This window comes from Gopherus flavomarginatus, chromosome 6 (assembly GCF_025201925.1).
Source record: "Gopherus flavomarginatus isolate rGopFla2 chromosome 6, rGopFla2.mat.asm, whole genome shotgun sequence".
Taxonomy (NCBI): Eukaryota; Metazoa; Chordata; order Testudines; family Testudinidae; genus Gopherus; species Gopherus flavomarginatus.
In genome coordinates this window covers 11,976,248-11,993,548 of record NC_066622.1, presented here as the reverse complement: position 1 = coordinate 11,993,548, position 17,301 = coordinate 11,976,248, and the positions used below count along the sequence as shown (strand labels likewise).

The window sequence follows — 17,301 nt, the reverse complement described above, 5'->3', positions numbered from 1 at the left end:
AGTTCAGTGCTAACAGGATCAGATCCTTTAACAATTTGTTTCAAACTGCTTTTGCTGTTGGGGCTTCAGAAATTTACCGTCCTTTCCATCAGACACTAAACAGCCCACTGTACTGTGGAAAGCATATAATTTAAACAACTCGCAGTCTGCTCTGTACTGAACTCCTTGATTTCAGTGGAAGTTTTGCCTGTGCAAGTGTCCAGGACTGAACTTCTTACAGGAACACTTATTACTGTTTTTTTCCCCTTGATGTTGACTAGCTGGATCCAACATCATGTGACCTGAATTAGGTCCGGTGGTAGATTTTAATTTGTGCTGTTAGTTCAGAAAGGAAACAGCTTAACTTTGATAGAACAGCTTCTTTTCCTCTCAATAATGCGACAGAAATTTGGGCTTGTTCTTGGCAGATTAACATTGAAGTTTCCCCTCAAAACCTCCCCGTCCCTTTGTAATTAACACATTTTAACTACACTTCATCACATCACTCTATGCTGTTAGCACTTATGGGAACTGATTGTGCAAGCCCACTGGGACATAAAGAATAGCTTGTTAGTTTTATTTCATTTGCATGTTCTCTTTGTATACTTATTACACGAATGATGGAGGGGATCAGCACCTCTCAGGAACTGGCTTTAGGTAACTATCAGTGTAAAGTGAGATAACAAATACAAGCCTGTTTGTGGTTGCATTTTTAAATGGAGGTTCTAGGTACTCGGCACTTAAGGATCTAGCCCATAGTAACTACCGTAATTACTTTAGGTTGGCACTGAGCATTTTGGGGCTCATGTGCAGCATCATTGACAAGATTCAGCCTTAGACAAATTAGAGCTGGTATAAGGTACAATGTTATATTTTTCTCTTCATTCCTAAAGGACAATCAAGATGGCTCATCTAGTGAAGGAATTTTTATATCGAAAATAATTGACAGTGGGCCTGCTGCTAAAGAAGGAGGGCTGCAGATTCACGACAGGATTATTGAGGTATGTGAACACACTGTCCGGTCTCTGTTAATAGGCCAAGTTCCATCTCATGCCTTCTGTAGGTCATAATGTGGGATATGGGAGAGGTGTAGCATGGTAAATGTTGTCTGGTAAAGAGATGTCTGTTAAAATATGTTTGACCAGAGTCAATGCTGACCTTCCTGGCTTTACGTAGAGCTCTTATCTAAATATAGAGCCCAGATTATGGATGGCATGTACATGTCCTGGCTTTTTGAGGAGTTAGCATCTATTTGGTATGCTGCAGTTATTTCTTTTTAAAGCTTTTGGAGACTTGTAAGTTATTTAGTTAAAACCATATGTGAAATATCTGTTGTATAAACTGTAACTTTATTTAGCTTGGTTTCTAAGACATTTCATAGGAGTAGCAAAATGTTTTGAACAGATAGAGGACAAAAGTTCCTGTTCCAGAATTTTGGTACAGATGGTTATAAGCTTGCCTAAGTAATTTCTCTAATGTTATTCTGGACTCCTAATATTATTCAGACTGCAAGTTTGAATTTCTTCTCATTTTCCTAGTGTTGACCTCACTAAAATATCCTTCCTGTTAAAGAGTTGGTAGCTTGAAATGTTTTTCATAAGTTTCAGTGAGTGATTTTTTTGGAGAGAGGAGAGGGGAACAGGGTTAGATTTCATGAAACAGAAAGCAATTTATTGGGAGTCAGATTTGAGCATTTTACAGTTAAAAATGTGTCCTTACTGTCTTTATTTTTGTAAGAGGAGGAAAGTTTGAGAATCTGTTGTTCAAAAAGATAAGTAAAGCTTTACTTGCCAAGGATATCATGGAACAGTCAGTTTCTCTAAGTAATGAAATTCCATTGCTGTTATGTTTTGCAAATGAGCAATAAACAGCTGTTAAGGATTTTCTATTGGCAAAGAACAATGTGTATTTGCTATTTTCTACACTGTTTTGGTAAACTGCATTCACAATTTGGGGAGTATAAAATATTAATTAATATACCACGTATGGAGGAGAAGAATAGAATCACAGTAGCATGGTCATAAAAAGATAAGAACTTAGTTGTGGAGTGGTTTAGAAGTGCTATCCCTGATTTAAGTTCTGCTTATGATGTAATGTAACCGCAAAGCATCCGCAAAACTCCTAAGAAGGACTCCATATAAAGCTTCTCTGTATGGAATCTCTCCCGTAAAACAAAGTATACCTGTAAAGTTTTAGTCAAGTTAGGATTTTTTAATAATATGACATTTTTAATAACCCTATCTGTAGGTACGTGTATCTTAAATACAGTAGAACCTCAGAGTTATGAACACCAGAGTTACAAAGTGACCAGTCAACCACGCATCTCATTTGGAACCAGAAGTATGCAATCAAGCGGGGTATGGGGGGAGAAGCAATGACTGTACAGTACAGTACTGTGTTAAACTACTAAAAAAAAGGGAAAGTTTAAAAAAAAAAAGGGTTTGGCAAGGTAAGGAAACTGTTTCTCTGCTTGTTTCATTTAACTTAAGATGGTTAAAAGCAGCATTTTTCTTCTGCATAGTAAAGTTTCAAACCTCTATTTAGTCAGTGTTCAGTTGTAAACTTTTGAAAGAAAAACCATAACATTTAGTTCAGAGTTCCGAACAACCTACACTCCCGAGGTCTTCGTAAGTCTGAGGTTCTACTGTATACAGCAGGGGTAGACAACCTATGGCACACTTGCTGAAGGCGGAACGCAAGCTGATTTTCAGTGGAACTCGCACTGCCTGGTCATGGCTACCAACCCCGGGGGGCTCTGCATTTCAATTTAATTTTAAATGAAGCTTCTTAAACATTTTAAAAACCTTATTTACTTTATATACAACAATAGTTTAGTTATATATTATAGACTTATAGAAAGAGACCTTCTAAAAACGTTAGAATGTATTACTGGCACGCAAAACCTTAAATTAGAGTGAATAAATGAAGACTCGGCACACCACTTCTGAGAGGTTGCTGACCGCTGGTATACAGTTACATACAAATTATGTTAAAGAAGTGTTAAGGTTTCAAAATCAAATACTCAGGAGTCAAGAAATGCCAACATTAAAGTGGCTTATGCAACCTTAATTCAGCCTTTTTGTGCATATGAATTATGATATGATATTTAATTGCATGATCACATAGATTTTTTTTTCATTGAACCCTTGCCTCATTCATTGCATAGTGTTATCTCCTGGAGGGCAGAGGAATATGGCTACTGTGTACCTTTTGATAGAGTGGTTGATGCAGCATCTGCTTTTCCTTGCAAGAGACTAGTTCTGCTCCTCTTTGCCATTGTCTCTCCCCACCCACTTCTGATGGTATGTCTACACTGCACAAAAAACATGCATTCCTAATTCAGGTTAGCTAATCTGGGTTAAAATAAAAGTGGAGATACAGCAACACAGTTTTTAACTCAGTTCAACCCCAAGCTACCCTGTAGGCGTGGAACTTGAGCTGCTAAGTAGCAGCTCAAGTTCTTCAATGTCTTCACTGCTGTTTTAACTTGGGTTAGCTAAACTAAGTTAAGAACATTTTTGTTTTGTTTTTGTTTCCAGTATAGACATACTCTGAGGCCAAGCCTACACTAAAAAGTTAGGTCAACCCAGCTCGGTTCTCAGCAGTGTGAAATATTTACATCCTTTAGCACATAGTTAAATCAACCTAACCCCTGGTGTAGGCCGCACTGGGTCACCAAAAGAATTCTTCCTTTGATCTAGCTACCACCTCTCAGGGATGAGGATTAACTACAGAGCAGTGAGAACCCCTCCTGTCAGTGTAGTGAGTGTTTATGCTGTAGTGATTTAAATGTAGACCTAGCTTGAGTGTTTAGTGTCTGGCCGTGCTAGCATAGGCTAGAATAAGAGCTCAGATATTGTAGTGAAGGATCTGAAGAGAAAAGAAAAGTAGAATAGACTTATGGGGCAAGATTCTGTGCTGTCTCGCTAAGAGGCGCAGCACTGAACTCAGTACAGGGGGTGGATCTAAGCTACTTTTGTGCCCTCCTAATCCTGGGCTGCTCTCTGGTGCCTGGTGTAAGTAAGGCAGGTCTGGGGCCCTAAGTTACAGCAGCCTGTCTTGGAGCTGCAGTGCTGCCTGGAATCCTCTGCCCTCAACACACCCCTTCCCCCTGAGCTCCACTTGCCTCCCGCCCTGCCCCGTCCCTACACTAAGGCTTGTGATGGGTTGATTGAGAAGCATCCTGAATATCTATTTGTCTCTAGCTTTCTGAGGTTTTTATGCTGTGCCTAGGGAGTGATTAACAACCTCTTCTGAGACTACACGTTGTTGTTGTTATTACTTATATGGCACTAATAACATACCAGATGCACCCAAAGAGATTCTGGTTTTGATCCCCAGGGGAAACATTCTGAGCTCTGCATGTGCTCCCCAAGCCCCGTGGCTCCAGGCACATAGATAGCAATGCAATACAGAATTTAAATGTGTGCAGCCTGCTGAAAGGGGGGCCAGGGAGTCCCCTTTGTCCTTTCTCTATTCACTTGCTATCTGTCTCCCTCAGTAGCTCATTTTCAGTCTTCCCCTGACTTATTCCAGCTTTTGGGTGCAATAAATTACTCGTGTGGATGGTCTAGGGCCAAACTGTGGTACTCTTACTTGCCTTGAGTAGTACTGTATTCCACAGATAGCATCTCTGACTTCAGTAGGCCTACTCCAGCAGTAAGATACTAAAGGTGAGTAAAGATATCTGAATCTGGCCCTTGGTGTCTATGTTGTCTTGCAGGATCCGTACAGGCAGTTTGTTGCTGCCCTTACTTGACCACACAGGGAATAAGGCCCCCAGGTCTTCCCTGCTCAGATTGCGACTCCAGCTGGCGTGGGAAGAGCTACTTTCTTCATACTTGCTGCTATGAAAAAATTAGGCAGGGAAGGAGCCCTGGTCACCCCACACCCACAGTTATGTGCTGTAACAGCTGCTTAGATGCACAGGGGAGTAAGCTGCTCCACAGAAAGGGATGAAGCAACTAATTTCCAACCTAGAGCAAGGGAAGAGCAGGAGACTCTCTCTGAGACTCATTCTGGTCTGCTCCGCAGCACTGCATCTAGGTTGACATTGCTTTGTGATCATATAGCAAAATGGTCCCTGTGCTTTATCATCTTTGCTTCCTGTGAGTGTTCAGCCTAAATAAATGTTTGACGCTTCAAAGCTAAGATACATGCTTTCTGTGCAAACTATGTTTCGTGCGCTGTGATAGCCCTAATACAGAAGGGGAGAGGAGAGACTTATTATCAAAGCATCTGAACCATGTTTATTACCTTCGTATTCAGTTCACACAATCTAAACACTCTGAGATGGATATTTACATCATGTTGCAATGCTGAAGTTGTTTAATTTTTAACAACTGTGTATAGCCAGTGAAAACATGGACCTAACAAAGAAATAGTCAGTGGCGTAGCCATAAGGTAATTGTCTGAAGTTATCTTCCATTCATGACGATAAACATTTATTTTGTTTGTTTGAGGCTCAATTTCACCAGCTTTACTCACACTAAATAGTACCTTATCCTGCAGTTATTCTTATAGTTTTCATAGTGACTCCTTGTCCTACTCAAAGTAGAGTGGCAAAAATCTATCCCTTCTGCATCATTCTTGGCTGTGCATGGAATGCTGTGATAATGCAGAACATTTATTAAATAAACTTGGTCAGACATGCTAGAGGAAAAGCCAGTCAATCTGCTAAAATAAAAGGGGGGATAAGAGAATAGATTCATAGATTCTAGGACTGGAAGGGACCTCGAGAGGTCATCGAGTCCAGTCCCCTGCCCTTGTGGCAGGACCAAATACTGTCTAGACTGTCCCTGATAGACATTTATCTATCCTACTCTTAAATATCTCCAGAGATGGAGATTCCACAACCTCCCTAGGCAATTTATTCCAGTGTTTAACCACCCTGACTGTTAGGAACTTTTTCCTAATGTCCAACCTAAACCTCCCTTGCTGCAGTTTAAGCCCATTGCTTCTTGTTCTATCCTTAGAGGCTAAGGTGAACAAGTTGACACCCTTTTAGATACCTGAAAACTGCTATCATGTCTCATCTCGGTCTTCTTTTCTCCAAACTAAACAAACCCAATTCTTTCAGCCTTCCTTCATAGGTCATGTTCTCAAGACCTTTAATCATTCTTGTTGCTCTTCTCTGGACTCTCTCCAGTTTCTCCACATCTTTCTTGAAGATAAGGGAGAGCTAATGAAAACAGGATAACAAAATTGAATTGACCCAAATACAAAGCCTTTGCAGGCAGCTACAGACTAGCATTGGTGGTTGTCTTTAGGGAGGTAGATTTGTAGAAGGATTCTGCAAACGGACAGGGCACAGCAATAAGCTCTAGATAGAACCTAAGGCTAGAGAGCAGACACATCTCATCTGATGACATTTGCTTTGGGAGAACACAGGGGAGAGATGGTAACCCAAGTATCTAGAGCAGGGATTCTCAAACTGGGGGTCGGGACCTTTTAGGGGGTCACAAGGTTATTACATGGGATGTCGCGAGTTGTCAGCCTCCACCCCAAACCCTGCTTTGCCTCCAGCATTTATAATGGTGTTAAATATATAAAAAAAGTTGTTTTAATTTATAAGGGGGGGGGGTTGCACTCAGAGGCTTGCTATGTGAAAGGGGTCATCAATAAAAAAAAAAAAAAGTTTGAGCCACTGATCTAGAGCCTAGAATATTATATATTTGTTAATTTAAAATGGAGGGCTTTATATACATTGCTGGCATGACCTTGAACAGAATCCTTTCAAAAGAATTCTCATTTCAGTGTGATAAACAATCCTAAAGCATAAACTGAGAAGCACAGCAGCTCCAGAATTAATTACAGTTCCGATTGTAGCGAATTTACAGTTTATATCAAAGTGAATTTTGCGGCTTCCTTTTGGAACCTTTCCTTTCTGCATGTCTTCTGGTAAATGAATTCTGAAGAGCCTGTTAATAAAGGAATGCCATTTTTCATTTTCAGAACTGTCAAAAAGCTTCAAATCACTGAGCAGGGATTATGTGGTTTTTAAGATGTGCAGACAAATATAGTGGTATTCATAACTGATAGTAAATTATTGTTATGTTGATATCTGCTTTCAAATGCTGTTCCATGAGAGTTGCATACCAAGATAAGCTTTTGAAAAACGTCTCAGATCATTTTAAGCTTGGTTTCCTTATGTAGGGTGGGTTTGGATTTCCTCTCTCACCAGTTTTAAAAAGTTAAATGCAAAACAAGTAAATCATTTTAAAAAATGTGAATAGCCCCTTCTCCTTATTTGTCAGTAACCTTAGAAAATTATTTCTTAACTGCTTGTATATCATGGACATGAGCAATAGCCCAGTAATAGTAAGGAAACAGCATGCCATGAAATACACATCCCTACTGCTAACCAAGGACCTATCCCCCTAGATGAATGCTGCATGTTTCAGGAGTTTAACACTACACATAATAGACATGTAAGGAAAATACAGGTCCCATCCTCTTGCAATATCCCATTCAGTGTTTTGTTTTACAGTATCTGTTCAAAAATAATAATTGGTGCTTACATAGCACTTTACATCTTCAAATTGCAAACATTAAGTAGTTAATAATCCTCACATTTTTCCTGTAGGGTAAATATTATCCCAATTTTACAGATGGGAGAACCTGAGGCGGAGAGGGAAATGACTCCTGAAAGAAGTCAGTGTCATGGAAGATAGCTCCATCAGTGGCTGTTTGCCAGGATGGTAAGGGATGAAAAAGAAACCCCATGATCTAGGTGTCCCTAGCCTCTGATTGCCAGAAGCTGGGAGTGGATGACAGGGGATGTATCACTCGATGTTTGCCTGTTCTGTTCATTCCTTCTTAAGCACCTGGCATTGGCCTCTATCGGAAGACAGGATACTGGGCTAGATGGACTATTGACCTGACCCAGTGTGGCCGTTCTTACGCATGTTTTTGAAGTTTGAGTTCATGAATTCCTGTCCTGTGTTCAGTTTACCATAACTGCCTCTATCTAGAAATCTGTTTCTAAAGTAAATTTGAATGGCTGGCCTAAATCTGCTTCCAGGTCTTCCACAATTACTTGCAAAGTTAGGAAGTAACACTATAATGGCAGGACTGCAGGGCCGGCTCCAGAGCCCAGCACGCCAAGCGCATGCTTGGGGTGGCATGCCGCGGGGGACGCTCTGACGATCGCCGGGAGGGCGTCAGGCGGCTCCGGTGGACCTCCCGCAGGCGTGCCTGCAGAGGGTCCGGTGGAGCCGCGGGACCAGCGGACCCTCCACAGGCACGCTTGCGGGAGGTCCACCCGAGCCACGGGACCGGCGACTGGAAGAGCATCTCCCGTGGCATGCTGCCCTGCTTGGGGCAGCGAAATGTCTAGAGCCGCCCCTGCAGGACTGCTGTGCCTTCTGTTTGCTCGCACCATACATTTCTGTGGTTTATAAATACAAGGCAAACTGCAATTAGAGCAGTTATACTTTAATGTACTTAATACAATAAACCACTAGTGCTCCATTAACCATGTTCTGTTGTAAGATCCAGAAGAGACTGTGTTACGTGTGCATTCAAACACACAAACACATGCACATAAGAGGGCTGGTTCCTTCCCCGTTTAAGTCAATGGGAGTTTTGCCCTTATTTCAATAGAAGCAGTTTTGGATCCTGTGTAAGAAAGAGATGAAAGTAGGCACTGTAGGGACACCTAGAAGTTATCTATAATCAGATAATATGCTTTTGTTGTGGGAGCAAAATGGCAGCTAATTACATCTCTGAATAAGGGCCTGTTCACATTCCATAGATGAGCATGTGATCTTTCCTCAACTAGGTAGAGGCCAAATTTACTTTAATTTTTTAAACACATTTCCTTTGAAGGATTATAGATTAAATATGACATTCTTTGCTGACTGTAGCTAGTGAGTCAGCTTATTTAGCTTCTGTGCTAGTGTAGGAAGTAGGAGACTTATTAAATACCCTACAAATAAATACTTCCCATCAGCTAGTGTCAATTGTCAGGACCCCAGTGGCTTCGCTAGAGCTATGAGAACGTATCCCAGCGGAGGAGATACCCCATGTAGCATGCTGTCTGTTGGAGCGCTTATTGTTTCAGGAGCCGGGGATGCGTCTTAGTGCAGAAATGGTTTGATTGATTCGTACCCCAAAGGATACTCGTTTACTATGAATTATGGACCGATTTTGTATGATGTCTTGAGTGGTTTTCATCACCAGTCTTCACATAAGCATAGTCACACATTTTAGCGAATCGTCCTGTGTTTTTGTAGATCTGTTTGATCATTTGCTCTTTGGTGAGGCTAGTTGCAGAGTTTGCCCTGCAGGGATCTGCTCCAATAGCAGTGCCATTTCTCATCTTACATAGAGTACATCATAGACAGAGTAAACTGAATTTGGCAGCTGTGTTAACTATGTAGCCTGTGGAAGTGCTCCAAAGCCAAATTAACACAGCGGAAGCTGAATCAGACACCCCCGGATGGATCACTCACCAGAAGGAAAGGTCGTAAGTGCATGATATGCAGTTCTTTATTAATAAAATGTGTATGCTGAGGAACATCTACATCTGGGGTTGGGAGGCAAGGGCTCTTTTAATTTTATAATGAGCTAAGAGGGGTTTCACCTGGTTGTCTAGTCTAGGGTGTGATTTGCTAGCCCAGATATTTGGATTAGTTGCAGGTTTCCTTGCTAATGTGTGAGATAAGATAGCAGTTTGAGGGCTGACAGTTTCCTCTTTCCTCCCCTTTATCTGGAGTGGTAGGATTCCTTGCTTACTGCTGGTTTCCTATGTGAATGGTCCCTGATCCAAGTGGGTGTGTTTGTCCTGGAAGATGACAGCTGGCTAGGAGCAGCGGCCTAAATCACTTTGGGGCCTGTGTGGCACTGATCCCACATTTCCTGCCCAGGGACAGCAGCACAGATCCCTTCCCCTTGAGAGCTGCAGCAGGGGGGTCCCCTGCACTTACCCCAGCAGCAGGTGTGCATCTTTTGGAGAGAGCAGGCTGGTCCTGCTGCACTCCTCTCCCTTTCTGGGGCAGTGTTGACAAGGGTCCCCAAAGCAGTGGGTCTTGGAGCTGGGGCAGTCCATGCCCCTCAGAGCTATTGTGTCAGTCTGCGTCTCTGTCTCTGTTACACTTTGTTCACGGTTTTAAGATTTACTCTGCAATTGTAAGGTGTTATATTTTAAATGAGAGCTGAGATTCTGAGGTACTCATATAAGTCCAGGAGCTAGGGCTCTATGCACAATCCTATTGTACCTATGTCTTACTGCAGCTCTGGCTGGGAGTTGATCACTTGGAATTTCAGTCTTCACCTCAGACTGGTGAACTCCGATGAAAGATATGTCATTAAAGCCTTTTGCCCTGCCACCTTTTTACAAGGTGCAACATGTGCTTCCCTATGCAAGCTTCATTCTGCTAAAAGAGCAGGCAGGAAGTGGACATGAGCCCTCTCGCGCACTATCTTTCCCATAAGGAGCCGAATCCAAGCTGTAGACTAGCACAGGACAGTCAGTGATAGAATTGTGCAGCCCTCCTGCAGAGAGAGAATAACTTCTTGCACCCTCTCCTCCCCTTGCAGAACTGTGTAGGACTAACTAATTAACTAACCATTAACTAATCTGACCCTTATCCTAGGCTGAAGGGGCTGAATAAATTTCCATTAGAGCAACCCTAGCAAAATACAATGTTCAAATGCTACCAGCAATGACTAAGAGTTAGCATCTGTCACCCATACTCCAGGAGTCACATTTTTGTCACCAGTCATGGTGTAAGGTACCCTTGCTCATGTTAAGTAGCATCAGAATCCAGCCCTGTTGCTTTGCACATAATTAGCAGTGAATAAAATAATTTATTAGGGGAATTTAGCTTTCAGTTTGCAAATTGCCCATGAGAATTTTCTTGGGAGGTCTCTTTAATTAATTTGAAATTATTCACCCATTACTTTTACAAATACACCTTGCTCCATAAATTATTAGTGAGTTCATTGCAAGTATTCACTAGTTGAAAATTAAAATTCTAGCTATTGTTGTTTAGTTTTGATTAAGTCACATTGTATTGTTTCTGTTCCATGAATGGAGGAGCACAGCTCTTAAAACTAGATTCCCAGTGTGGATATGTGTGCTTACAAGTCTGTTTTTTAGGAATGTTTTCAGACTTTCACTTGAAATTGGCTGTTTCTGTGAATGTTCCTGCCAGGACACTCAAGCACACTAAGCCTATTTGTAGGGAGTGAACACCAAAGGGTTTTTAACACAGCTGAAGCAAATTCAACTTTTTATTTTTGTGCATATTCGCAGGAAAGTTTTAGAGACGTTTGCCCCGGTCTATTAATGATGTCTCAGAAAGGAGCAACATGTTTGTGTCTATGCTAACGGCAGGATGGGGCAACTTGGCAACTGATGAAAGAGAACAGTAACAAATTTAAGGGAAAACTCTCTAGGTCCAAATGAAAACATGAGGCCTTGGTTCTCACTCTGTTTTTTTCTCCCTCCATAAATTTATTCTCTAGCTTGAAGGACTTAGTGCTGTAGTCTAAGTTGGGGCTGGGAGGTGGGGAGTTGAAGAGAGAAGCCGAATTGAGTGCTGGTCAACATTAAAAACAAAATAGAGATGTAATGTAATATAATATATCGTGTATTAAGTATTGTTCTACAGTTCTTGCCTCAAACAGAAAAAAACAACTTGACAAGAGGAAAATAAAAAAGTACTGCAAAGTAAGAAAATAATGCCCTGCTGTCGGGCTCGCTGTAAAGTAACTCCTCACTTAATGTTGCAGTTATGTTCCTGAAAAATGTGACTTTAAGTGAAACGATGTTAAGCGAATCCAATTTTCCCATAAGAACTAATGTAAATGGAGGGGTTAGGTTCCAGGGAAAACATTTTCGCCAGACAAAAAACTATATATTGTATAGTTATATACATGCAGTATACGTTTTAAACAAATAATTTAATACTGTTCACAGCTATGATGTTTGTGAAGCTTGGTTGAGGTGATGAAGTTAGAGGGTGGAAGAGGGTGGGATATTTCCTAGGGAATGCCTTGCTGCTAAATCAATGGAGGCAAAACAGGGTTTGGGGTGGAGGCTGACAGTTTGTGTCCCCCCCATGTAATAACCTCATGACCCCTTGAGGGGTCCCGACCTCCATTTTGAGAACCCCTGTGCTAAATGAACTGGCTCAGCCCTCAAAGGTGAACAGTTGTTAATGTAGCCTCTCACTGTACAAGGCAGCAGGAATGGAGGGGAGGGGAGATAGCATAGCAGACAGACACACACCTTGTGTGTGGGAGAGAGAGAGAGATACACATTGCCCCTTTAAGTAAACTGACCCACTCTTAAGTGCATTGTCTTTTTAAGTGGATCAGGAAGTTGAGAGAGCAGCTGCTGCCCCAAGTTCTGTGTCTCTCTCCCTCTGTGTCCCTACCCTGCTCAGTATGGAGAAGAAGGGGTAAGCAGAGTGTAGGATCAGGGGGGGAGGGGGACAACCTGACATTAGTGCCTCCCCCCTTCCGCCACTGTACAGCAAGCAGGAGGCTCGGGGAGCAGCTTCAAGGTAGAGGGCAGGAGCAGCACAGGGCAGTGGAGGGAGGGACAGCTGCAATTGCTAGCCTGCTGGCAGCTACTGCACAGGGAACTTGGGAGAGGGGAGCTGCTAGGGGGGCTGCCGGTCCACCCTGGTTCCAAGCCCCTACCAGCTAGCTGCAACAGGCTGCTCTTCCTGCAAGCAGTGGACAAAGCAGGCGGCTGCCAAAGACGTTAGAAGGGAGCATTGCGCAACTTTAAACGAGCATGTTCCCTAATTGATCAGCAACCTAACAACGAAACAGCGTTAATCGGGACAACTTTAAGTGAGGGGTTACTGTATTATTAAATTCCTCTCTCCAAACATGTGACTGGAGTTCCCCAGCTGTAAGTATATTCCGTGCTGTAACTTCTGAAGGAGTACCCTCAGTGATTCCCCTTTCAAACACCAGCAACATTCCATTCTCTGCCCATTTTAATAAAAATCCACAGCATGTTGACACTGTGCACATTGTGGGCATTTTGGATCCATAGAAGCTTATAAATATCTCCCTCATGGGTATCTTTAAATTAAAAAGAGGTAATGAAATCATCCAAAAAGAGCTGCAAACCCAGGAATAAACCAGAGACATGCTGTGACTGTAAGCGGACAACACTTTTAAGTTAGTGGGAACATGTTTTTTTTTTAATAATTTGGTTTCCTTAATAATATGCGGTGTTAAAAAGGGCCAGATCTTCTACTGGTGTAAATTGGCGTAGCTCCATGGAGCTACAATACTAAGGATCCTACGTTTCTCCTCCTCTACATAGTGCTGTTAGGTAGCATAGGAGTTAGTTACATAACAGCATCTGTGTTTTTGTTTGTGGTGCTATGTAACAGAAAACAAATAAGATGAGAGAGAAAAAGAAAGTGACTAGGAAGAATATATTCTCTAAGGTTGATTCTCCACTGCACTGAACATGTCTAGCCATCTACAACCAACCGTAAAGTGAGTGCAAAATGCTCTCAGCATGATGTGGTAGCATTTTGCACCCATGTGAGACTCACTTTGCTCAGTGATAAAAGACTACAGAAGGCAATGGAAAATCTGACCCTCTCGGGAGGTCTTGCCTCTGGTGTAGCTATTAATCTCTATAGCAGAAGGAACAACTCTTTATACCATTTGGGAAGAAAAGAGGAAGTGCTCAGGCTTTGATAATGTCAGTTGTATGCATTTGTATTATTATTATTTCAAAGAAAAACTGATAAATAGCTATTTCCTATTTCATTCTTCAGGACAAAACAGAAATATGTCAAACTCTGCTAGACTGATCCCTTTTTCTTTTAATGTGACATATTTGAATAGATAACAATAAGATGATTTAATCTCCTTTTCACATATGGTGCAGTTCCTTGAGCTTTAAATCATTCTCTGTTCAGTTTTCCACAGTTGAAGCCAAACCGTTATGATTATCTGTTGGATTATTATTATTTTTTTTTTTTTAGATTTGAAGTACTCTGAGAGGCTTTGTAGAGAAAACATGCACTGTCCTATCAACTATTTTCACACAGTTTGTGCATTTTACAATAATTGGGCAATCAGGCGCAATCATCCTTAATTTAGTACATGTGCAATGAATTACCATGTCAGTTGTATCAAAAGATATGAATAAAATAAGTGCAAATTAACTACAAAAGCGATTGTATGTTCAGATCATTGCTATTCAAAATGTGCTTGAATAGAGCTTGCATGGCTTCTTTTGCTTTGGATTAAATGGAATGTGGAGATTTTCTAGAAAATGCTAATTTACTGGATGTATCAGTGGAACCCTGTCTTTAGATCAACATTTCAAAGGGTCCTTGGTCCTGATCCTGTAGTTGAATCTTGGTGGGCCCCCCAGAGAACCTCATTGACTTCTGTGGGTTTTTGCATCAGTACAAAGGTGTACCTATGCACATCTGATTGCAGTGCTGGGCTCAGGCATGGGTTTTTTCACAACATCATATTTCAGGTGTATCATGTACACTACGTAGTCACTGAAATAAGCTATTAGGGTCTATTCTTGTAACAAAAATAATGCAAAGTTGCTTCTAATTAACATTTGAATCAAATTAAATTATTTTACTCCCCAACACACACATTTCAATATGCAGTTGAGTAGGTGTTTTAAGAATTGCTAATTGTTAGCATATGTTAAGAAATCGTTTGTGTTATAGACAAAAAGGGAAAAGATGGAAATAAAAATGCTTGATTAGCAACTGATCAAATTTGCTATGTTAAACTGAATAGCAGTAAAGTTATTAAATTCATATTCTCTTTTCTTCATGAAGTTTTCTTCCCGAGTTAATTAACTCTTTGCACCACAAAACATTAAAGGTGTTCATAATTAACTGAAGTTCTTTGACTTAAATACTCCAGAGGTGACACTTACCAGTTTTATGTAATTACATGTAATATTGTCTGCTTCTGTACTTTATGCATGATGTTTTGATATTTTTAATAATAGAATATATTTTTATTATTTCAGGTTTCACTACTGAGAGCAGCCACAGGGCTTGTAAAGTTGTTAGACCTTCATAAATATAAATGGTACTGGGCCGACAACATTAGCAGTTCAGTTTTTTTGCTTCAGCACTGGGGCTTTTAAACTGAATGTAGTACTTAACGTGTTGCTTTCAAATCATCTGTATGTATTTTAGTATCCAACATAAATATAATTGTGTTGTATTAGCTTTCTAAAGATTGTGGCTTTTAATAATGGTTATAAAACAATTCTCTCTGTAAAGAGAAAAGAATAAAAGTTCACCTGTTATAGTTAAAGTTGGTCTTTCCAACACTGGCATAATTCATTTTGCCTACCCTGCAAAATATATCAGAGAGATGTGTGTGCTGCAGAGAAAAGAAATGCAGGATACCATAGGGTGAAATTCACACCCCATGATCGCTACTCCAGACTATAGGTGGAAGTAGTGTGTTCAATCCTGCCATTTGCGCAATGTGACAATACCATTAGATCTATATATTACTATTATTTGTAGGCTGTTTAGTTATGAACTGTGTTCGGAAGCATGTAAACACCCATGGCTGGCCCATGTCAGCTGACTTGGGCTGTAAAATTGTGGTCTAGACATTCGGGCTTGAGGACGACCTCTGTGACCCGCCTCTATCAACTAAGCCCTGTTTGGGCTCATCAGTTCAGGAAGCTTTAGTTTATTTCTTAAAAGGCCTTGCTTACAGAGCAGACCTTTGTCCAGCTCTCTGGCACACTAATAAAAATTACTAGTAACTTTAGTAGCTGCCACATCACATGATGACTTGGAGTTGTATCACATTTCCCCCCCACCCAGAACACCATCTGATCTCTACCTCTTACAAGACTATGTAAAATATATTTCAATAACTGATTTTTAAAAGAGTTTTTCTTTAATGCTCCTCTCTTTTCATGCTGAAATCTGAGATACAGTGAAAGTATACGATACTTTGTTAGATGCGTCATGGGTGCCTGCCAAAAAGCGAATACGATGGACTATTTTTGCTGCCTAAGCTCTGTTTACTTCATACCCACAGCCTAGTTGCTCCTATCCATGAACGCAGTCTAATTTCAGCCTGATGTCATTCAAAAAGTACTTTCAGAAATGAAGGTTCGTTGCCAGAATTATGACTTCTTGGGGCTGGTGCTCTGTGTCTGAGAGTATCACCTTCTGGTGATGACAGGTTGAGGAATGACAAGCAACAGATAAAAGTGCATAAACAGAGACTCATATCAGCACAAATACAGTAAAGGTTGAACAGTAACCATGGACCCAGTGTAGCTCCCTCTTACGTAATTGGGGAAAAAGGACCCATGGACTTTCATTGGAATAGGACTAGTCTGTATACTTCGTAATAGCATGGTTATGGAAACCATGCCTCCAGCCAGATCCATACAGACATTTGTCAAGACAAAGAGCATTAAAAAGTATAAATTCTCCTTCCTGTGTAGCATACTGAAATGCACCAATTCTCTATTTCCCCCACTGATCAAGAGAAAAAATAACTATTTTTATTCTAAATGTTGATCTCATGGCAGTATCCCATTTAATATCAGAGACAATACGATATTCATCTTTGTGGAAACCAGGATTTGGCTAACATAAAGATACATTGTGAACTGAGTTACAACGGTGCATCCAGACTGCCTTGAATTTGGCTGCATATGTTTTAAACCAGAACCCTGTTGTAAGTCAATAGCAGTCTTTCCACTGACTTCACTGGGAGTTGCTTTGGGATGCATTTGTAAACAGCTCTGTAATATTCTTAATTTTGCCTTCCTGCAGGCATGATTCCTTCACCGTTTTTTATGGTGTCTGTTTTTAACAAATAGCTTGTCTGGTGCACGTTACAGCATATATGCAAAAGTTCTGTGGCAAAACTGGAGATTGTTGATGGAAGTTTAAAACCAGTTTGCTGAAATTTGAGAAGAACTTTGAGAAGAACTCTCTTGTGCAGTGGTTTTATGATGCAGATTTCTTGCAAAAAATACCCTCCTTTTGTTTAGTCAGGAGAGCCTATTGTCTGCCCTTGTGCATTTTGTTGTCTCTCACTTTGCTTCTTACCGTGCTTCAAATCTAAGTCTAACATTAATCTATTGTGTGTCTTCAGTAAATCTCATAAAGGAATGGAATACAGATGTGTACCCATGACACTTACCTTCTGTCCTCGACTAAATTTTATCAAAATCATCCTAGAACACTCAGATACATATTACAATAGTCGTATATTTATAATTTTTTAAAAAAACTTTGTTTTTCCTCCTTTTACTGTTTTAGAATGTTTTTAAATTTCCCTATAATGCCGTTTGAAATGACAGCTTTAACT

The 17,301-nt window shown here is 40.8% G+C and overlaps 2 protein-coding genes across 2 annotated transcripts in view; one reads left to right on the top strand and one right to left on the bottom strand.

The window, feature by feature from the left end:
- The window catches only part of GXYLT2 (glucoside xylosyltransferase 2), a 730,828-nt gene that overhangs the window by 304,436 nt on the left and 409,091 nt on the right, over positions 1-17,301 (bottom strand). The window lies entirely within an intron of this gene.
- Positions 1-17,301, top strand: part of PDZRN3 (PDZ domain containing ring finger 3) — a 205,087-nt gene that overhangs the window by 12,174 nt on the left and 175,612 nt on the right. Inside the window, exon 3 of the mRNA XM_050957310.1 lies at positions 873-980. Within this exon, the coding sequence (XP_050813267.1) occupies positions 873-980 (108 nt within the window). The remainder of the gene's footprint in view (positions 1-872; positions 981-17,301) is intronic.